Source organism: Mauremys reevesii, linkage group 27 (assembly GCF_016161935.1).
Source record: "Mauremys reevesii isolate NIE-2019 linkage group 27, ASM1616193v1, whole genome shotgun sequence".
In the NCBI taxonomy this organism is placed as follows: Eukaryota; Metazoa; Chordata; order Testudines; family Geoemydidae; genus Mauremys; species Mauremys reevesii.
Genome location: NC_052649.1, coordinates 9192476 through 9210988, shown reverse-complemented (window position 1 = coordinate 9210988; position 18513 = coordinate 9192476). Strand labels below are relative to the sequence as shown.

At 56.9% G+C, this 18513-nt stretch overlaps 2 protein-coding genes across 2 annotated transcripts in view; one reads left to right on the top strand and one right to left on the bottom strand.

The window, feature by feature from the left end:
• The window catches only part of VAT1 (vesicle amine transport 1), a 25442-nt gene extending 19857 nt beyond the window's left edge, over window positions 1-5585 (top strand). Inside the window, exon 6 of the mRNA XM_039516415.1 lies at window positions 859-5585. Coding sequence (XP_039372349.1) covers window positions 859-960 — 102 coding nt within the window. The 3' untranslated portion in view covers window positions 961-5585. The remainder of the gene's footprint in view (window positions 1-858) is intronic.
• LOC120392001 lies at window positions 5453-18513 on the bottom strand. The gene is made up of 6 exons (XM_039516270.1): window positions 18323-18513; window positions 15389-15579; window positions 14976-15079; window positions 10904-13762; window positions 8493-8701; window positions 5453-7832 (listed from the first exon to the last, which is right to left on the bottom strand). Exons 1-6 carry the CDS (start codon window positions 18511-18513, stop codon window positions 7763-7765), a joined length of 3624 nt encoding a protein of 1207 aa, XP_039372204.1. The 3' UTR covers window positions 5453-7762.

Here is an 18513-nt window from a genome sequence, read left to right as displayed (position 1 = left end):
TGTAATGACCCGGCACGTCCCAGTGGGTTTGTGCATGAGGGAGCCCTGTGCTCCAGACAGACACAGGAGAACACGAGCGTCTCATCAGCATGTCTGCTTGGCATGGTGACGAGGACAGTGCCTTCCAGGGAGCTGAAAGCGAACTGCCTCTTCCGGGCTTTCCAAACTGACTAGAGCTGGAATGGTCCGAGCCTGACGCTTGGGGAGCCTTCACCATAGGGCGTCGGGACTCGGCAGCACTGCCGGTTACTCCAGCTGGGGCTCAAAGCAGCAGGATCCTTGTGGCTAGCATGAGATGTCCCTGCAAGGTGTGCCAATGGCCCCGTCCACTCTCCTCTCCAGACACGGCTCATCCCCGACGCAGCGTGGCTAGCGCTGGGGGCTAGAATGTGCTGTACGTTTTTAGACAGCTCTCCCCGCTGATTTCAGACTGATGGTACTGGATGGCCTTTGCCTAGTGCCTGTGGCAGCTAAATGCTTTTCTCCCTTCCTGACACCAAGCTGTCTCTCAGTAGCTGTTTTGGCACAGTTTGTTTGTGTCATAAGAAGCCCTAGCGGTGCCAGTGTAACCAAAGGGACCTATTCCTCCTTCCTCCCGGCTCTCTGTTCAGTGGGACGCCCTGGAGTGCCCTGCCCTGTGCCCATGTGCTCTGAGCGCTCTCCCCTGCTGAGGCAGGGTGGGATGGCTGCCCAGCATTCTCCGTTGTGCGGTATGTGTGAGTGCACAGCAATTGCTGACCCGTGGGTATGCGGTAGATGAAAACGTTCCTGTGCGGACGCCACTGAGCTGGCGCGTCTCCTCCCGAGTGGCGCCGCGAGGCAGGTGTGGCTCTTCTCATGGGACTTCTTTCTTCCTAGGTGGCAGATGCCATGAGGCAGATGCAAGAGAAGAAGAACGTTGGGAAAGTCATCCTAGTTCCTGAGCTGCCGAAGGAAGAACCCAAGAAAGAGGAAAACTAAAGCAAGGAGACGTGTCTGCAGGTTGTGAGTCTGTGGTTTAACCCCTAACCCCTTTGGGGCCTGGGAATGGACGGCTCAGACCTGCCATCTTCCCCATGAAGGGAATGATACATTTTTAAAGCCGGTTCTAGGACTGTGAGCGTCTTGGGTTGTGAATCATATGCACCTGCCATAGCCAGCCTCCCCCAGGTGTGATTGTGTAACATTGTGTGATGCCTCCCACCTTAGCCCTGCTTTTCCCACCGCATTGGTATAGCTCCTTTCCCAAATTCCAAACCAAGTTCTTTTCCTCTGGCAACGCCTCTCTGGCCTCCAAGCAGTCAGTGACTAATGGCTGCGTAGTATGTTGCTGCAAAGTGTAAATGCAAATTGTTATAGCAACCATTGACTGTCTCCATAGAAACTGAGCCCTTTTTGCAGTCTTACGATGCACGTTCAACAGACGAATGTGCCAAGCCAGAGATGCTTGTCAATGAAATTGCTGTAGGAAAATAACATCAGACCGTGCATTATTCTAGTGCTGGTTATTTCTTTGCCGTTATTCCTGCTGTCACGACACTTCCCTTCCTCCTCCCCCTGCTTTTCCCCACACCCCCAGGCCTTTAATGCCAATCAGCTGGCAAAAGGCCAGTTTTTCTAAGCCCAGCTTAGTATCTTAGATGCTGGTCACGCTGTAGCTTTTTAATTTGCTGTTCCTTCTCTGTGCATGCTGCATGTAACCTGAGGAGCAGTTAGGCTGGTGCTATATGAATACTAAAGAGACATTTCAGTTCAACAATTTGCTCTCGTCCATTTTCTGCTCCCAAACCGTTAGGGAAAGTCTAAACCAATTCCGTGGTCAAAGCTGGGTCTGGAGACCGAACGGGCTCAGCTGTGTCTCCGAAAGGACTGACCCATTTGTGTTGGCTCTATGTGCTTTGTTAACGTTGGGCTCTGAATGTCCGTCAGGCTAAACTTCACCCTCGTGTTTGTTACCAAGGGCTGCAAATGTGAAAACGTGTCTGCAAGGCTGGGACAAAACAAGGCTTGTGGTCGGCCTTCGCTTCTGCGGTTGTGTGTGCTAGGACGGGGACGCTGCAGCTCTGGAAGGGAGCAGGCCCAGTAGAGTCTGGAGAGCCAGCATGTGACTCCCTCAGAACCACACACTGTAGAAATCAAAGGTCTGGGCTCAGACCTGTCGAACCCGCTGGTGTGAGGCTCCCACCTGGTTAGATCCTGGCTTCCGTTTTGCACTTTCCACTCCAGGTTTAATTAGCTTTTCAGATTCTCCACTAGTCCCAGGCTGTCCCTGTGGCTAGCTAGCGCCGAAGGGGGGCTTGCAGCTTGTCTGCTCGAATCGCGAAGTGCCAGTGTTTCAGGACACTTCCTAGTGCTGCTGAGATGCTGGGAACTGCCCGTGGGCTCCTCTCCCCAGGAAGAAAGCTGGGCTTGCCCATGCCAGACGTGTGGTCAAGCTGTGGCTGGGAACCTGACCGGTTCCTTGTCTAATGTTCCGACTGGTGCTGCCCCTTCCAGCCGCGCTCGCTCTCCTGCTGCAGTCTCGGGACCTGGCGCTTTGCTGCTGTTTGCACTTGCTCTAGCAGTCCGGGGCTGGTTCTGCTGGGTGGTGGATGGTGCAGTAGCTCAGGCTTTGCTTGTATTTGGATCTGGTAACTGAAGGGACCAAGCCCCCACCCCACCCCCTTTCTGTAAAGTGCCGTAGCAGAAGCAAAATGCTGCTCTTAAATAAGAGCAAACATGGATCTCCTGGGCTGTGAACGTTCCCTCCTGCTGGCTCCCTCCCTGCATTAAAGAAAACCTGGTCCAGCATCAGCACGAGAATTGGAGGGCGACAGCCTCCATTAGCTGCCCCCGCCCCAGGAGACGTAAGTGGCGCATCACTAAGGCTTGGGCTACACTAGCAACTAACGTCGGGGTAACTATGCAGCTTTACCGACCGAGCTCCGGTGTAGACAACGCTGTGTCAGCGGGAGGGTGTCTCCCAGCGACACGGCCACCGCCTCTCGGGGGGCGCGGTACGGATGCCGACAGGAGAAGCCTCCTCTTGGCGTAGGCAGCTCCTTCACTGACGTGCTACAGAGGTGCAGCTGCATTATCTCATCAGTGCAGCCTGGGTTGCTGTTCCTGCTCCCTTACCCTGTCGGGTTGCGTTAGGCCTGGAATCTGGAGGATTCACTTCAGGTGTAAAATGGGGCCCCCGTTTAGGTCTTCAGAAAGCAAACCACGATTGGGTTCAGACCCTCTTCTGTCTTCGTTCCTTCCATTCGTGACGCGGGGATTGACTCCGCAGATGTGATGCAGCGAAACTCACAAGCACAACTTTTTTCTAACCTTTTCTAAATACAAACTCTCCCCGCTGGGTTTTTTCCCCTCTCAGAACCGCTCCTGCCCAGTGAATTAGCTTTGATTTTTCCATTGGTTTACGCCGTTTCACCACAGGTTTGTAAAAGCAGTTCAGACACTTGGGCTTTTCCTTGACCTGCTCTTGTCCAAATCTTGGCTTCACCTTGAGACAGGAGGAGTCTGGCCAAACTGCACACTGCACCGCAGAGCTTCAGGTTCTCTAGAGTCTTTGAAAGGGGGAAAATGGTTGCCCCTTCCTTGGCTCTCCTCCGCTGAGAGCACCTGGTGCCTTACTCCAGACGGCCTTATCCCGGGCACCATCGCAAGGCTTTTGAAGTCTAGTCCCCTTTTAGCAAATGGGAATATCTTGTATCTTCCTGTAGGACAACTCTGACGTATGCTGCATTGCAACGCACCATAGAAAACAGTATCTCAGTGCCTTTTCTAGACAGCTTGTAGGACTAGCAAGTCACTGAAGCCTTTGCCATACTGGCCTCTTAAAATACTGCCAAAAATCTAGTGTGCTGCAAAATAGATATGGCTTGTGATACACAAGTGACCTAGCCCTGCCTACCCTCCGCCTCGATATACTCCTCGTACACGTGTTTTATGGGCTCTCCAGGCTGACCCCTGGAAGCTCCTGCTCCAGAGCCTAAGCAGCAGAGGCTACCGTAAGGCAATGCCTCGCATTTGGATGTGGCCAAAGGTGCCCGTGTATGTCAGTATCTCTAGGCCTGTCCTCTTGCAAAGCTTTGCTGGTAGTGGCCTCTCCTGGGGCTGAGGTGAGGACATTGAGGGTTTGTCACCATTGCAGAGACTCTCTGGAATTTCTTTTCTCTTCGTTTGCAATGTGTAGTTGATAGTGAATTTTCTACCTATAAACTTCTGACACCCTTTTCAGTCTGACTTCTGAATCCTTCCGAGCAGTATGGTAGTTGTGATAGAGATTAGCACTGACTCTGCACCGCAGTAGCTACGTTTTCTACAGAAGATTAAGTGTAACCTTGCGCTTTACTGCCTCAGACTAACGCTCTGTTCTAGATTTTATAGTAGCCTGGCATTTTATGGGCCAGTAAGTATTAAACCTACTGATCGTCAGTCTTAATACAACTTTATTACCAGTGTCTCAAACAACTTGTTAAACAGCAGGTTGTTCTAGCAAGGACCAAAGCACAATGTCATTCCACTCCAGAAGATGTCTGATTAGAAGGAAACATGCTGAACAGTTGAGGGCACAACGAGTGTCATCCAGGGAACAGAGAGGGCCACGTTGCCTCTTAAATTGTGCATCGTTCCAAAATAAGTGAAGTGCAGATTAATGTTCATTTTGCTAATTGATCATTTTGACTCAAATCTTGTGCCATGGGGGCAAAATGGCTGAAGGGCAAAAGTTTGTGTTGTGATGCTATGAGCACTAGCTAAAGGTTTCTGTGTTCCCTGCACTCTCTCCTGCTGCAGTTTGCAGGGTGTTCTGCCTTTGGTATGTACGTGTAGATTGCGAAATCCAGTGGTATCTGTCTAAGTGTGACCTGAGCATCATTGCTGTATCTGTAACCAAAACTGCCCATCCAGGAAGGGGCCCTTAAACACAACTGTACGTGCTTTGCCATCCCCAGGCGGCTTTAGAACTAAAAAGCTTGTTTAGTTTAATCAGAAATTTATTAGTTACAAAGGTTTCTTGCACCTGGGAGATGGGAGTGGAAAGGAGCTCAGCTTGCACAAACATAAGCCCTATTGAGATCTGTAGCTACACCAAGACAGTATTTGAGAGGTGAGGAAGGGTCCTACAGACACCAGGGAATGGAGTTTAGCTGCATGTTTAGTTACAAACCAGCTGTGTGAAGTAGAGTTGAGTGACCAGTGATGGGCAAAAAGTGTTGTGGGCATCAGACTTTAACCAGTGCAGGAATCTGACCCACCTGCAGCTGCGGTCGGAGGTGTGAAACCACCCCTGTTGCCAGATGAAGTCTGTGATGCCCAAAGCACTGGTGATGGCAAAGGGTGATGAGCACGGTGTGAGAATGGGGCATGCTTGGAGCCTCTTACGACACACGGCAGTGTCTGTGCCGTCCGGTTGATTGGCGGAGGTGTGAGCCCAGTGGCTGTTGTCCTACAGCACGGCGTTTTTAAAAATAATTATATTCCGCTTTGTGCGTGTAACCAAGTTGAACAGAAAGCGATTGTGCCAATGCTGTTTACATGACTACAACGTGTAATGCTCTTCTGCCTAACGTTACCGTATGCCTTATGTGTTTCAAATGTTAATTAAAAGCATAACAAAACCCTCGCTGGCCTGGTTCTCTGCTTGTGACGACGTTGGGGTTAAGCCTAAAGCAAAGGTTCCTGGGTCTGTCAGCGGCCTAGCAATCGAGCTGTGGTTCCCTTTGTCAGACCCGGGCAGGTCCCTGTCCCATCCGTCTCCTGCTCGTTTGTGTCACCGAAGAAATCTGGGAACAATTAATGCTCCCCAGCCTGTCAATAATTCAGATCAGTAACACTGGGAGAGGCGCCACGGCGGGAAGATTCAAGACCTACCCTGGGTGTTTCAAACAGCCATTGGGCCATGCTTGCAATGGGGGTAGTGGATTTAGCAGCAGTGTGGCTAGCTGAAAAGTGAATGGGAGAACCCTGCAACGTGAGCAGGGCGAGCTCTTGTCAGGCCCTGTGGTGACCCGCACAGCAGAACCTGGATGGGTACAACGGTCACCCCTTGTTAAAAGAAACTGACCGTGGGAGCATAAAGCGATGTTAGAGAACACACGTAAAACGACCCGGCTGCTTCTCTGCTGGCGTGAATGCGAAGCAGCCCCGGAAACATGCTCTAGGCAGGCGTGAGCCTCCCCCCCCCCCCTTCCCTTTTGTGGGGCAGGTGCCTCCCCTCCTCTGGAAGAATGTGCTGGGTCTGGAAGAGGAGCCTGAGCCCACAGAGCCGGCTGAAGAGGATCTTGGTGCCTGACTAAATATTCGTAAGGACGCTTTTCACCCCCCGCCCTTCACCTTAGAGCTCTAACCAACAGTCCAAGCTCTGTCCCAGTGCGGTAACGCACGAGCGAGCGACCGAGGGTGCTTGTCTCTGCAGTGACAGGCTCTCTCCCCTCCCAGCTGCCGCCCCAGGGCAGGGAGCTGTTCTGTGACACAAGTTCCAGGGCTGTCGTGCTCGGAGCCAATCATGCTTGTCACTTTCCCAGCAGGCTCAAGAACTGAATGGCGTGTGAAGTCCCCTCTTGGCCCAATGGCAGCCTCTCCGCTTCAGAGGGGAGCCTTGCTGGCCAGGGGTGTGGCTAAAAGGAGACCTTCACCCCAAGCTCTGGCCACGGGCGCACTCCTATCACTGTAATTACAGGGAGCAGATTTTGCACGGGGCTTTTGAGCAGCAGCACTGGACACCTGGTGTGAAATGTAACAAGGATCTCAGCTGCCTTGTAAGGGTTCACGTCAGCCCTGCCCCCCTTGGTATCAGCACCAAGTGTGTGTTTGGAGCCTTAAATTCACCGTCACATCCCCATAAAAAGCTACTCGAGAAAGCCCGGCCTCTGCAGAGGGGCTGCAGCCACTTCCCTGTTCTGGAAGCAGCAGCCGCTGCTATGCAGCCTAGAGCCAGTTGTTGCTATACCTGCCTGTGACCAAAACGGGGGCATTGTGAGGCTCCCAGCCCGAGCCATGGCCAAGCCCGACTGAACAGGGTGGGGAACGAGTCTCGTTTATTTGGGATTCTCCACCAACTACATGGAATGCAAAGTAACAGTGACTGTGTAACGCCGTGCTCCCTGGAGCACTGCGGCTCTGGGCTACGGGCCCACAGGGCTAGACGTGCATTAGAAGCAGAAAGGTTAGTGATGCTCCTCCAGAGAGCTCCCTGCCCTCCCTGGAACAGGCGCTGGGGATGGGAGGGGAGCTCCGGACTGTCTGTCCAAGGAATGAAACGCCCAAGTTAACAAGTGCTATTCCAGAAGCACTGAACACTAGAAAGATGAGCAGCTCCCAGTCCTCCAAAGGCAGAACTGGGATGTCCCAGGTTGACCTTTCCTGCAACCAGACATGTGCCTCCACTGGAGATTAGCATCAGGCTGGAAGCTGGGGATGGCTCAGCCTATAATGCTCATCATTCACTGATGCCGAAACCAGCTGTGCTAGGAGCTGCGGCTGGCGGCTGGTTAACAAGCTAAATCCAAGTGGGAGCTGGAGCTGGTGGCAGGTTTTACTTCCACTCAGCAAGAGCGAGGGCGGGTGCCAGTGAGACGCTGCCGCTGGACGTCTCGGTTCTCAGTGCGCTTCACACTTGGCACAGGAATTCCTGGCTAGCAAAGGGTGCGGTGGAGGTGAAGCCCACGCAGCGAAAAACCGGCACTGTCCTGAGCGGCTCAGTACTGAACGTGGATTGTACCAGCTGGGCTGAGCCTGGCTGGGACTGGAGGGCGGCAGAGAGGGAGCGGCTTTTGGCAGCTCAGCACTGGGAGTTTCACTCGATGCCCAAGTTTCTCAGCAGAGCGCTGACCTCGCGGAGGTACTGGGAATCCGGGTAGCCATTCCTGCCAGGGGAGAGGAAGAGGCGTGAGGCAGCAGCCCCACTGGTAACGCTCAGAGCACATTCCAAACGCTACCCCTCCCAACGACCGCAGGAAGTAGGGGGCATCTTTCCCTATTCCCCCACACACCCCATTTCCCAGATGGGGAGGGAGCCACAGAGGGAACCTCTCAGAGCTTGGCCACCCATGCTTCCAGCCCCGGAGCAAGAGGCGGCCTAGGTCTGGTGCAGGAATTGCTCTTCGCTAGTGTCTCACTGTGTCCTGCCTTGCAGAGGTGGAAAACAGCCGGTGGGGATGGAGTAGCAAGAAACATTTAAAATGGCATTTGGATGCTGCTCTTGCTCATTCATTTCTTCTCCGACAAAGTGGCTGCTGCAGTCCCACCCGCCAGGGTAAGAGAGGCTCTGCCCTCCCGAGCCAGGGCATGGAAGCAGCTGGGGGGCTCAGACAATTCCTGGGGATGGTGCGTGTTGCACCACTGGCGGCTTCGCTCCAAGGCCGGCTGCAGCGTTGGGTTGCTGGGCTCTGGCCGGTGCCTGCACACCAAGCATGGATACAGCACAGCACCCAGGCATCTAGGGCCAGGCCCTGTTCCTCTCCCTCCTAGGCCAAAGGCCACCGGGGCCCCGACCCCGTCCAAACCCCACCAGCACCGCTCCGTACCTGGCCTTGCCCTTGTCGAAAGAGGTTTTGTGGGGGATGAGGTGCCACATCACTCTCTCCTCCCCGTCACAGGACTGGATCTGGAAGGTCAGGCCCTGCTCAAACGCTTTCTGCAGCAGCTGAGACGTCTTCTTCCCCTCCCTGTTGTCGGGCAGGAAGGCCTGGAAGCGGCCACCCCTGTATGGTCTCCCGGGTCGGGGGTCTCCAGCCTTTAAATGGCGATGTGGAGGAGGGGAGAAGGAAGAAAGTCGTAAAATCAGCCCTGAGCAGTTGTTTGTGCTGCTGGGACAGGGCTACTCTCAGGTTTGCCTGCTGGGAGGCCAGGCAGGTTTCGTCGCCTGCCAGGGTCACGCTCCCCTGGCTGGGAAGCCAGGGTCAGTTTGTGGGACCCAGCCCCTGCCCTGCCCAAGGAGCGAGCCGGGAGCGCTGGCTAGTTAGCAGGAGCAGGCAGCGAGAGGAGGCTGCTAGTGGGAGCCGTTTGTGGGCGTTTCCTACGCTGGGTCATGCTCACAACCCCCCTGCTCAGCACTTCTACACAAAAACCCGACTCCCCTGTGGCTCCCTTCTTGGTCACTTCTCTCTGCAGTGCCTCAGCCCTGGGGTGCACTGGGAGAGGAGACTGCTCTGGGCTCTTGCTGGGTTGGGAGGGGACGTGGGAAAAGCCAGAGCCCCCGTCAGCCAGAGATGAACAGTGTAACTGCCTCATTCAACTCCCCTCTGCTGCTGTGCCTGCAACAAGCGAGAGAACCTCCGAACGGCCAGGCTGGGTCAGACCAATGGTCCATCCAGCCCAGTATCCCTGGCTCTGATAGTGACCGGTGCCAGGTTCCCCCGAGGGAATGAACAGAGCAGGGCAATCATTGAGTGATCCGTCCCCTCGCCCAGTCCCGGCTTCTGGCAGTGAGAGGGTTAGGGACACCCAGATCATGGGGCTGCGTCCCTGCCCATCTTGGCTAATAGCTCTTGATGGACCTGTCCTCAGTGAACTTATCAATTCTTTTTTGAACCCGGTTATAGTTTTGACCTTCACAACATCTCCTGGCAATGAGTTCCACAGGTTGACTGTGCGTTGTGTAAAGAAAATACTTCCTTACCATTGCCTAGTAAGTTTATTGGGTGACCCCTGGTTCTTGTGTTATGTGAAGGGGTAAACAGCACTTCCCTCTTCACTTTCTCCGCACCAGTCATGATTTTATGGCTCTCTATCGTATCCCCCCCAAGTCGTCTCTTTTCCAAGCTGAACAGTATTAATCTTTTCAATCTCTCCTCATATAGAAGCTGTTCCACAGACTTAATCATTTTTGTTGCCCTTCTCTGTGCCTCTTCCAATTCTAATATATCTGTTCAGAGATTTGGGAGCCAGATCTGCACGCAGTATTCAAGTTGTGGGCGTACCATGGATTTATATAGTTGTATTATGATATTTACTGTCTTATTATCTATCCCTTTCCTAATGGTTCCCAACACGCAGTTAGCTTTTTCGACTGCCGCTGCAGTCATTGAGCAGATGTTCTAGAGACGCATTATCTATGATGACTCTAAGATCTCTTTCTTAGTGGCAACAGCAAATTTAGACCGCATCATTTTGTAAGTATAGCTGGGATTATGTTTTCCAATGTGCGTTACTTTGCACTTAGCAACACTGAATTTCATCTGCCAGCTCATTGCCCAGTCACCCAGTTTAGTGAGATCCCTTTGTAACTCTCGGCAGGCAGCTTTGAACTTAACGATCTTGAGTAATTTTATATCATCTGCAAACTTTGGCACCTTCCTGTTTACCCCCTTTTCCAGCTCATTTATGACTCTGTTGAACAGCCCTGATCCCAGTACAGATCCCGGGGGGACCCCACTATTTACCTCTGTCCACTGTGAAAACTGGCCATTTGGTCCTCCCCTTTGTTCCCTGTCTTTTAACCAGTTACCGACCCATGAAAGAACCTTCCCTCGTCTCCCAGGACTTCTTACATTGCCGAAGAGCCTTTGCCGAGGGCCCTTGTGAAAAGCTTTCTGGAAGCCCATGTACGCTATAGCCTGGATCCCCCTTGTCCACATGCTTGTTGACCCCTCAGAGAATTCGAACAGACTGGGGAGGCCTGATGTCCCTTTTCAAATGCCATGTTGATGCTTCCTCAACAAATCGTGTTCATCTGGGACATAATTCTGTTCTTTATGGGTGTGCTTGGACTACAGCTCATTCCCAGCTGCCACCCGTGCTCCCCTTCTGCCTGTGTTATCCACCTGCCTCTTCTCTTGTGAGCTCTTTGGGGCAGGGACTCTGTTCTGCGTGGGCGGTGCCCAGCACAGCGGGGCCCTGGCTTCCAACCAGGATGCCTAGGCATTACCCCAAGTCCCATAATTAGGGGGCTGGAAAGGCCCTGGTGGCAGACTGTGTGTGTGGCCTGGCTACCTACCTCCTGCACACCGTCAGGGATGTCGTAGACAATCTTGAGCGTTGGGTCTCGAAAGTAGCCGGGCAGGCTCTGGGACAGAGTCACCACCTTGAACGTCCCTTTAATAGCCCTGGCGCTCTTGGGGGAGCCGCAGCAGGCTGGGTGCGTGTCTTCGGCTGCAAAACAAGTCCGGCACAGAGCGTGGCCGCACTGGGCGCGGCAGGTCGCTGTGCACAAGCTCTGGCATGCATCACACCTCCCAAGCTTGTGCTCGTGGGCTCCCTGCCCAGGGCTGGGACCTCTTAGCTCCAGCTCCGAAATTGCCATCTCCTGTGAGTCCCCATCTCCTGCTGGGTCCCCCTGGCCTGGCTTGGGGGCTCGTTCTGCAGCCTGAGCTGGCAGGACAGTCCCAGAGCTAAAGAGCCAGATGGGCAAGGACTGCGGGGGGCCGTCTGCTGCATGAGCAGGGGGCCTCGGGCTTCCCCCCGCCTCACTGGGGCCTCCTCGGCTCTTGTCTCTTGCGAACTGGAATCTGTCAGGCAGGACCCGCTTTATCCTGGCCATCTCGGGCTCTCCAGCTGGCCTCTCCCCCTTCTGCAACTCCTGGGGGTCCCCTGGGCTGAGGCTCTGCCTGCCTGCCCAGCTGGCATCAAGGAGGCTACTGCCACTCGCATCCTGTGAGTCGCTGGGGTAACTTGGGTCCTCCTGCCCCAGCACCTGCTGGTAGCTGCTGGCTCTCGTGCCATTCCACCCGGGCCCATCCAGCTGGGAGGCGCTCTCCGAAACGTCAGACTGGCTGGCTGTGCTGCTAACCTCCAGCTGCTGCAGTCCCTCCCGGCCACGGCGATATTCGGCAGCCAGCGCTGGGTCCTGGGTTTTCACCTGCTGCGTGGGGCTTGGATACTCCTCGGCTGGAGATCCCTCCAGCCCCGGAGACGGGGAAGAAAGTGTCAGAGCACTTCGCCTCCTGGCAGAGAATCTCTGGAAGGCCTCATTGACGCTCAGCAGCGTTTCCTTGGGGCACATGAGATGCAGTTTGTACCTGTCTTTGCTGACTCTGACCTGGGCAGAGCATCCTTTCAAGAGGCTGCACAGCTCATTCAAAGCCTCGTCGCTGGGCCCCTCCACAGCGAGTTCGGAGTAGCTCAGGCTCTGGCATACGAGAGCAGGACACACCGTCTGGCACAGAGCCTCCATCTTCCACCTGGCTTGGAGGAGCTTTGTCCTGTCCTCAGCTGTGAGCGTCAGCACGGTGCAGCCTTTGCTGCTGCGCTCTGCGAGCAGGACACCTCCCTCCCTGCACAGCCCGTCAATAGCAGAGCCATGAATCTCTTTCAAATAAGCCCACTGCGCAGGATCCATGCTGATCTCCTCGCTGACCCTGCTGGGGTCTCTGGGCGTGTCGCTTGCCTTAGACTTTGGAATGGAGAAGCTATTGGAGCGTCTCAGCGGGGCGCTAGACTCGGGCGGTTTGGAATCTAGTGCTGAGCAGGTCCCCGTGGTATCAAAAAGGCTCAAGGATTTGAAGGCACTAGACGTGCTGCTAATGAACTGAGGCTTTACGGGACCAGGGCTTTTCGAGACCCCGAGACGCTGCAAAGTGCTGCTTTCTTGGCCTCCAGCAAACAGAGATGGCGTCTTGGGTCTCAAGAGCAGGGGGGCCCCCTTCCTTCGGTCCCAATCCTTCAGCTCCCTCTGCTGAACCTCTGCCGCTGGTCCAGTGATGGCCGCAGAGACAGGCAGGTGGTGCTGACCGCTTGGTGGTGCTGGATCGCTCTGGCCCGGGGCGCCAGCTTCCTTTAACCAGCTGCCAGAAAGCTGCATCTGCTCCGTGAACAGGGAGCTGCGATCCAGCGAGGGCCGTGCACTGGAAAGAGCCGCGTTGTGCGTTAGGAAGCTGAAGTTGGCGGCTAGCTTGTGTTCACCTTTAAACTCAAACTTGCCAGAGCTCAGTCGTGGGGGTGAAGGATCCACCGTGGGTTCAGGCTTGCCCAGTCTGGCATCCCCTCCATGAAGAGCGGCTGTGTATGTGGCCAGGGAGCCGTTGGACGTCCTGAGGCCGGCTGTGGCTGTTCTCCCAGGACTTCGATCTTGGATGTATTGTTTGGCCTGGGAGACATCGACCAGATTCCCGATGAGATAGAGATGTCGCTCGTCTTCGTGACAAAGGAGCAGGGGGCACAGTTTCTGCAGGTCCCCTAGCAAGGCCCTCTGAGCCCGCAGGTCACTGCTCAGCTCCCCCTTGCTGATCTTCTCCTTGCGCAGACTGGCTTCCAGCTGCTGATAGAGGTGCAGCAGCGCCAGGCGGGCTTGCACCACGGAGCTGATGTCCCCCGTGTTCTTGGAGGAGGCCTGGAGGTAGAGAATGGCGATGCCGTCGCTGCTGACGTCCACCACGTCGACCTGGTGCTGGTGCAGCACCCGCTGGTACTTGTCACTGCAGAACTTCTGCATGTACAGGTAGATATCTGCGTCCATCACCAGGGAGAAGTCCTCCAGCTGCTCCACAGCTTCTCCGTCCACAGGGTCCCTGTGCAACGGGGGCTCAGACGCCTCCTCGTGCACTTGGCCCGGACTTGGCTGCTTCTCCACCCTGGGCTCTGGCAAGGGGGAGCCGGGCCTCTGCTGGGAAGCAGACATCCCTGTGCCTGTGGCGGGGTGGCTGACTCCCTCTGGGGGGGCCTCTCCAGCTTGCTGACTCCTCAGCAGCTCCTTGCTGAAGGCCTGCAGCTCCGTGAATGGCCCCTTGACCGTGCACAGCGTCTCCTTAGGGTCGAAGCTGAACTGCACGGCGCCGTAACGTTTGCGCAGGCTTCTCAGGAGGGTTTTGCCATCCAGGAGCTTCCCGTAGTCGATGATCATACAAACACGCACGAAGATCTGGGGGGACAGGACCAGAGGAGTCAGAGGGCAGCGACTGACGGTAAACAGCCCCCCTGCAGGAGGGAGACGACCCCCCGACAGGCCCCACTCCACCACCCTGCCATCATCAGGACAACGGCAGCTGCACGCACTATCTCACCGCGGCTCCCAGGGTCACTTCAAGGCCAAGTGCCAAGCGCCTCCACCTTCCCTTCCACCCTGTGTTTGCTCTCCCCAAGGGCAGGCAAACAAACCGACTGTAGCTTCGTGCGGCAATCGCTGCCCATGGAGACGGAGAGGGCGTGCCCCGGCGGGGGTGCATGGAGCCAGGCAGAGAGCTGTAGCGTCGGGCAGCGATTAACGTGGGAGGGCCGTGCGGCCAGGCCTGACAGAGCCAGCGGCCTGGAGCAGAACTTTCCCCTCCACACGCGGCACAAAGGGCTTGGTGCACAGGGTGTTGCCTGCTGGGAGCAGGGAGTGGCGCCGAGTGTGACTTTAATACAGCCACAGCATCTCCCATGTGCGCAGCGAGCTCGGCAAGCAGCCCGGGCCCAGGGATCCCCACTTCCCGTTTCTATTGCTAGCAAAGTGCCAGGATCTCAGCTGCCTCCCACCCCCTCTGCTCTGGCTGCAGTGTCCCTAGCAGGCATTAGGCTGCCTGTCTCTGACATCATACGCAGTTGCCATGGAGATAACTGTGATGTCACAGACAGCAGGCTCTGACTGCTGAGCTTGTTTTCACGAGTATCAAAGCCCAGAGCTGGCAGCTGCACCAGCATCATGAAATGAGAGGAAGGGCAGAATTACCTCACGGCCTCTGACCCCAGCGCTGCCCCTCAACGCCCTTGAGGAAAATCGCCTGCTTTCCTGGCTCATGAAGTGGCAGAGAAATTAACAGAAGTCCCTGCCTGGCCATGTGGGAGCAGACAGCTGGGCTTAACGAACCCCCCCATCTCCCCCGCTGCTATTCCCTCTGCGCTTGGACAGCTACACATGCAGACTGACCAAGTGTAAAATTGGGCCCTGACTCGGGTGCGTTATCAGCAAAAACCCTTTTAAATCCCCACTTGAATACAAATAAAGTGAGTTTGCTTCAACTCTGATAAACAGGATTAGCAGAGTCTCCTCCCTGCGTATCTATGGCAGGTGCGATGTTCTGGGTGCTGGCGGGGGCTCTGGGAGGAGTGTACGCAGCCGGGGGGGGGCCTGCCCGCCCGATCCCGTCCGTTACCTCGTCAGGGCTCAGCTCGGCCGCGTGCGCTGTCACTGTCAGCGGGTACGTCTTTCCACCGACCAACAAAACGTGGTTCTCCACCTCCAGGACCCTCTGAGCCACTAAGCCGAGCAAAGCAATAGACACGTGTCAGCCGGCTGCACCCTGCCCTGGGCTGTGCCGCTGGGCTCCCCAGCCAGACAAGGGCCAGAGCGGGATCCTTATTCCTCCCTCTCTCCCACCGCTTTCCTGGGGCAGCCCCTTGTTGGAGGCTGGGAATTCCACCAGCTGCCCTCCAGGATGGGGGGCCCAATGCCGCAGGGGGTGCCCTGGCCTCTAGGCCCCTGGGCAGAGCTTCCTGGGCTGCCCCCGTGGCCCCAGGACACGTCTTAGGCCGCCAAGTGCTGCCTGGCGCGAGCCCCCTGTGTTACCTCCCGCTTCCTCAAAGGTGACGAGGGCGCAGGCCGGGGGGCCAGCGACCAGCGCGATGTCTGCGATCTCTCCGCCGCCGTTGCGGGCGCGCAGGAAGTGGATGGTGAGCTTGTCGGCGACTCTCTCTGGCGGGAGGTCTGTTGGGATCCCCCCCACGCGCACTGTGCGCCCAGCCATGCTGCCGGCCCTCCTGCAGGGAAGGAGCACAGAGGTAAGCCAGCAAGCAAAGCTCCCAGCCCACCCGCCAGGGCTCGTGGGCTGCCCGCTCCGCTCTGGAGCCAGGGATCTGGGCTCGCAGGCAGGAGACCTGGGTTCTGTTCTGGTGCATGTGCCCTGCCTAGCAAATAATTAATGCCACGCTCCTCACTACGGCTAGGTCACTGCCCCTCTCTGTGACTCAGTTTCTCCACTTCCACAAGGAATCGGGCTTGTGCAGCTGAATGCAGGAGCATTTGCAAAGCACCTCTGGATCCGCAGACAAAGCCTGTTGTTACCCAGGGGAACCCTGGGCAGCCCTAGCTCACCTTGCGTGAAGCCCGTCCTTTCACCGCGTGGCACTCGCTGGGAGCAGACCCCACGGGGAATCAGGAAGAAACCGCCATCCCCCCATCACGGGAGCACAGCTGAGCGTGACCTTGTGTCTCCCTCCGGCCTGTGCCAGACAGCAGCCTCTGCCCAAGGCACTTGCTGCAGACAGGGGGTCAGACTGGGGAGCTCTCATGCCTGGAGGAAGATGTTCCTCCACCGCCCCTGTCCTCACCCAAGGCCCCATTTGCCCCAAAGGAAACTGAGGTCTCTGTTGGATTTGTATCTCAGCCGCTCTTTTCTCCAGGGAGCCCGAACGTTCCAGCCTGTTTTTTCTGGCTTCGAAGCTCCTGCCAAGGCGGCCAAACCTCCGCCAGGGGTGGCATTGACTCTCTCTTTGCATCGAGCAATAGAATGGCCAAACTCTGCAGGCCCCAAGCAGCACCCTCTAGTTCGCCAGCTGCATGAGGGTGGCAGCTGGCGTCAGGGCCCAACTTCCTGCGGCCAACTGAATAATGCAGCCTCGGTGCCCTGCCCCCCTGAATGCACATCAGTGCCACTCTTTGGAAAGGCACCGGCGGGAGGACAATGCTCAGTCTCTGCTAAGGGCTCCAGGGTCTGTGGTCCGAGCCCACCTATCATTTCTCTGCTCATCTGCAAGCAGAGGGGCTGAAATCTTGGATTATTCATGAGCTTCCACTTAACATGCAAAGATGCAGCTGCACACACTGTAAATATTTATTAGGCCTCCGGGAGGGGGACCCTCTGTTCTTGCAAATTCTCATTAAGCTGGGAGGAGCAGACTGAGAGGTGTCACGGTGGGAGCCAGAGCCAAGGGGCTCAGACAGCCTCTGCCGGGGGGGAAGGACAGCACCCACACCACCCTTCAGGGTGCAGGGCAGGCCCACGCCCCTCTGCCTCCCCTCGACCAACAGCCCATGCTCCAGCTGGTAAAAGGAGCAGCCTGCCTTTCTGCTGCCCTCCCCCTGTACTGCTGCAGCCAGGAGCGATCCGAGGCCTGAGGAAAAGCCCCGGTAGCCCCTGCCCCTCTTGGCCTCGAGGCTGGGCCAGGCCCCGGCAGAATGCGCCCTGCTCAGGGGTTTGCGGCGGAGCTGTGGGTGACTGAGCTGCGTTAGAGCCAGGGTCTCTCCAGGGGTTTTTATACAGCTGCTATCCCTGCAGTCCCCAGGGGGCAATGGGCATAGGGGCCAGGCCCCAGCAGAATGCGCCCTGCTCAGGGGTTTGCGGCGGAGCTGTGGGTGACTGAGCTGCATTAGAGCCAGGGTCTCTCTAGGGGTTTTATACAGCTGCTATCCCTGCAGTCCCCAGGGGGCAATGGGCATAGGGGCCAGGCCCCGGCAGAATGCGCCCTGCTCAGGGGTTTGCGGCGGAGCTGTGGGTGACTGAGCTGCATTAGAGCCAGGGTCTCTCTAGGGGTTTTATACAGCTGCTATCCCTGCAGTCCCCAGGGGGCAATGGGCATAGGGGCCAGGCCCCGGCAGAATGCGCCCTGCTCAGGGGTTTGCGGCGGAGCTGTGGGTGACTGAGCTGCATTAGAGCCAGGGTCTCTCTAGGGGTTTTATACAGCTGCTATCCCTGCAGTCCCCAGGGGGCAATGGGCATAGGGGCCAGGCCCCGGCAGAATGCGCCCTGCTCAGGGGTTTGCGGCGGAGCTGTGGGTGACTGAGCTGCGTTAGAGCCAGGGTCTCTCTAGGGGTTTTATACAGCTGCTATCCCTGCAGTCCCCCGGGGGCAATGGGCATAGGGTCCCCCACCTGCCCCCAGGAGTTCAGGTGTCCACATCACCAGGGTTCCTGTGGCAGAGGCCCAGCCTGAGCACGCGCCAGGGGTGCCTCAGTCAATCAATAACAAGGCTGGGAAGGTTTAACATTTAAACAAGCTGTTGAATTTTTCAGCAGGAAAGGCAGCAGCAGCAGGTCCCCCCCCCCCCCCCCAGCTCTGCGGTGTAGCTGCCTCTGGGCTTTCCAGGCTCTTTGCAAAACAGCAGCAGCGAGGCAAGAGACATTGTGCTGCAGGAGGCGACGGCAGCAGCAAACTGCAACTTTGGCCATGGCCTGCGTGGCCCCTGTCTCTGCAGGGACTCCCCAAGGGGCGCGGGGGGGGGCAGACGCTGTGTTAACAAGCAGATCGGCCTCATTCTGCTCTCGCTGTCTGGGTGCTGCCGGCCTGACGGGCAGGGACTGAAAGTGCTGCCCTGAAAGAGGCTGGATAGAAATGGCACCAGCTTCCCCCCCCCCCCCCCCGCCCGGGCCGCGTCCAGCGAGCGGCCGACTCTGGCCCCTGGTTGTGCAACTGGAGCCAGGGCCCCCTGGGGCTCCACGCAGGCACCCGGGCCCAGACCCACAGGGCCAAGGGCCAGATCCCGGCCCCAGTAACTTGGTCCCCACCTGCTGCCAGGGAGCCGGGCGGGGGCCGGGCTCTGCTCCAGCGCAGGCCGGCCCCGACTCCCCACGTCGTGGCAGCGGGGGGGGCTGGAGCAGGGGGCACCACCGGAGCCCGTGGGGCTGGTGGGGGCAGCAGCGGCTGGGCTGGAGCCAGGGAGGGATGATGCTCCCAGAGGCGGGGGCGGGGGCCGCAT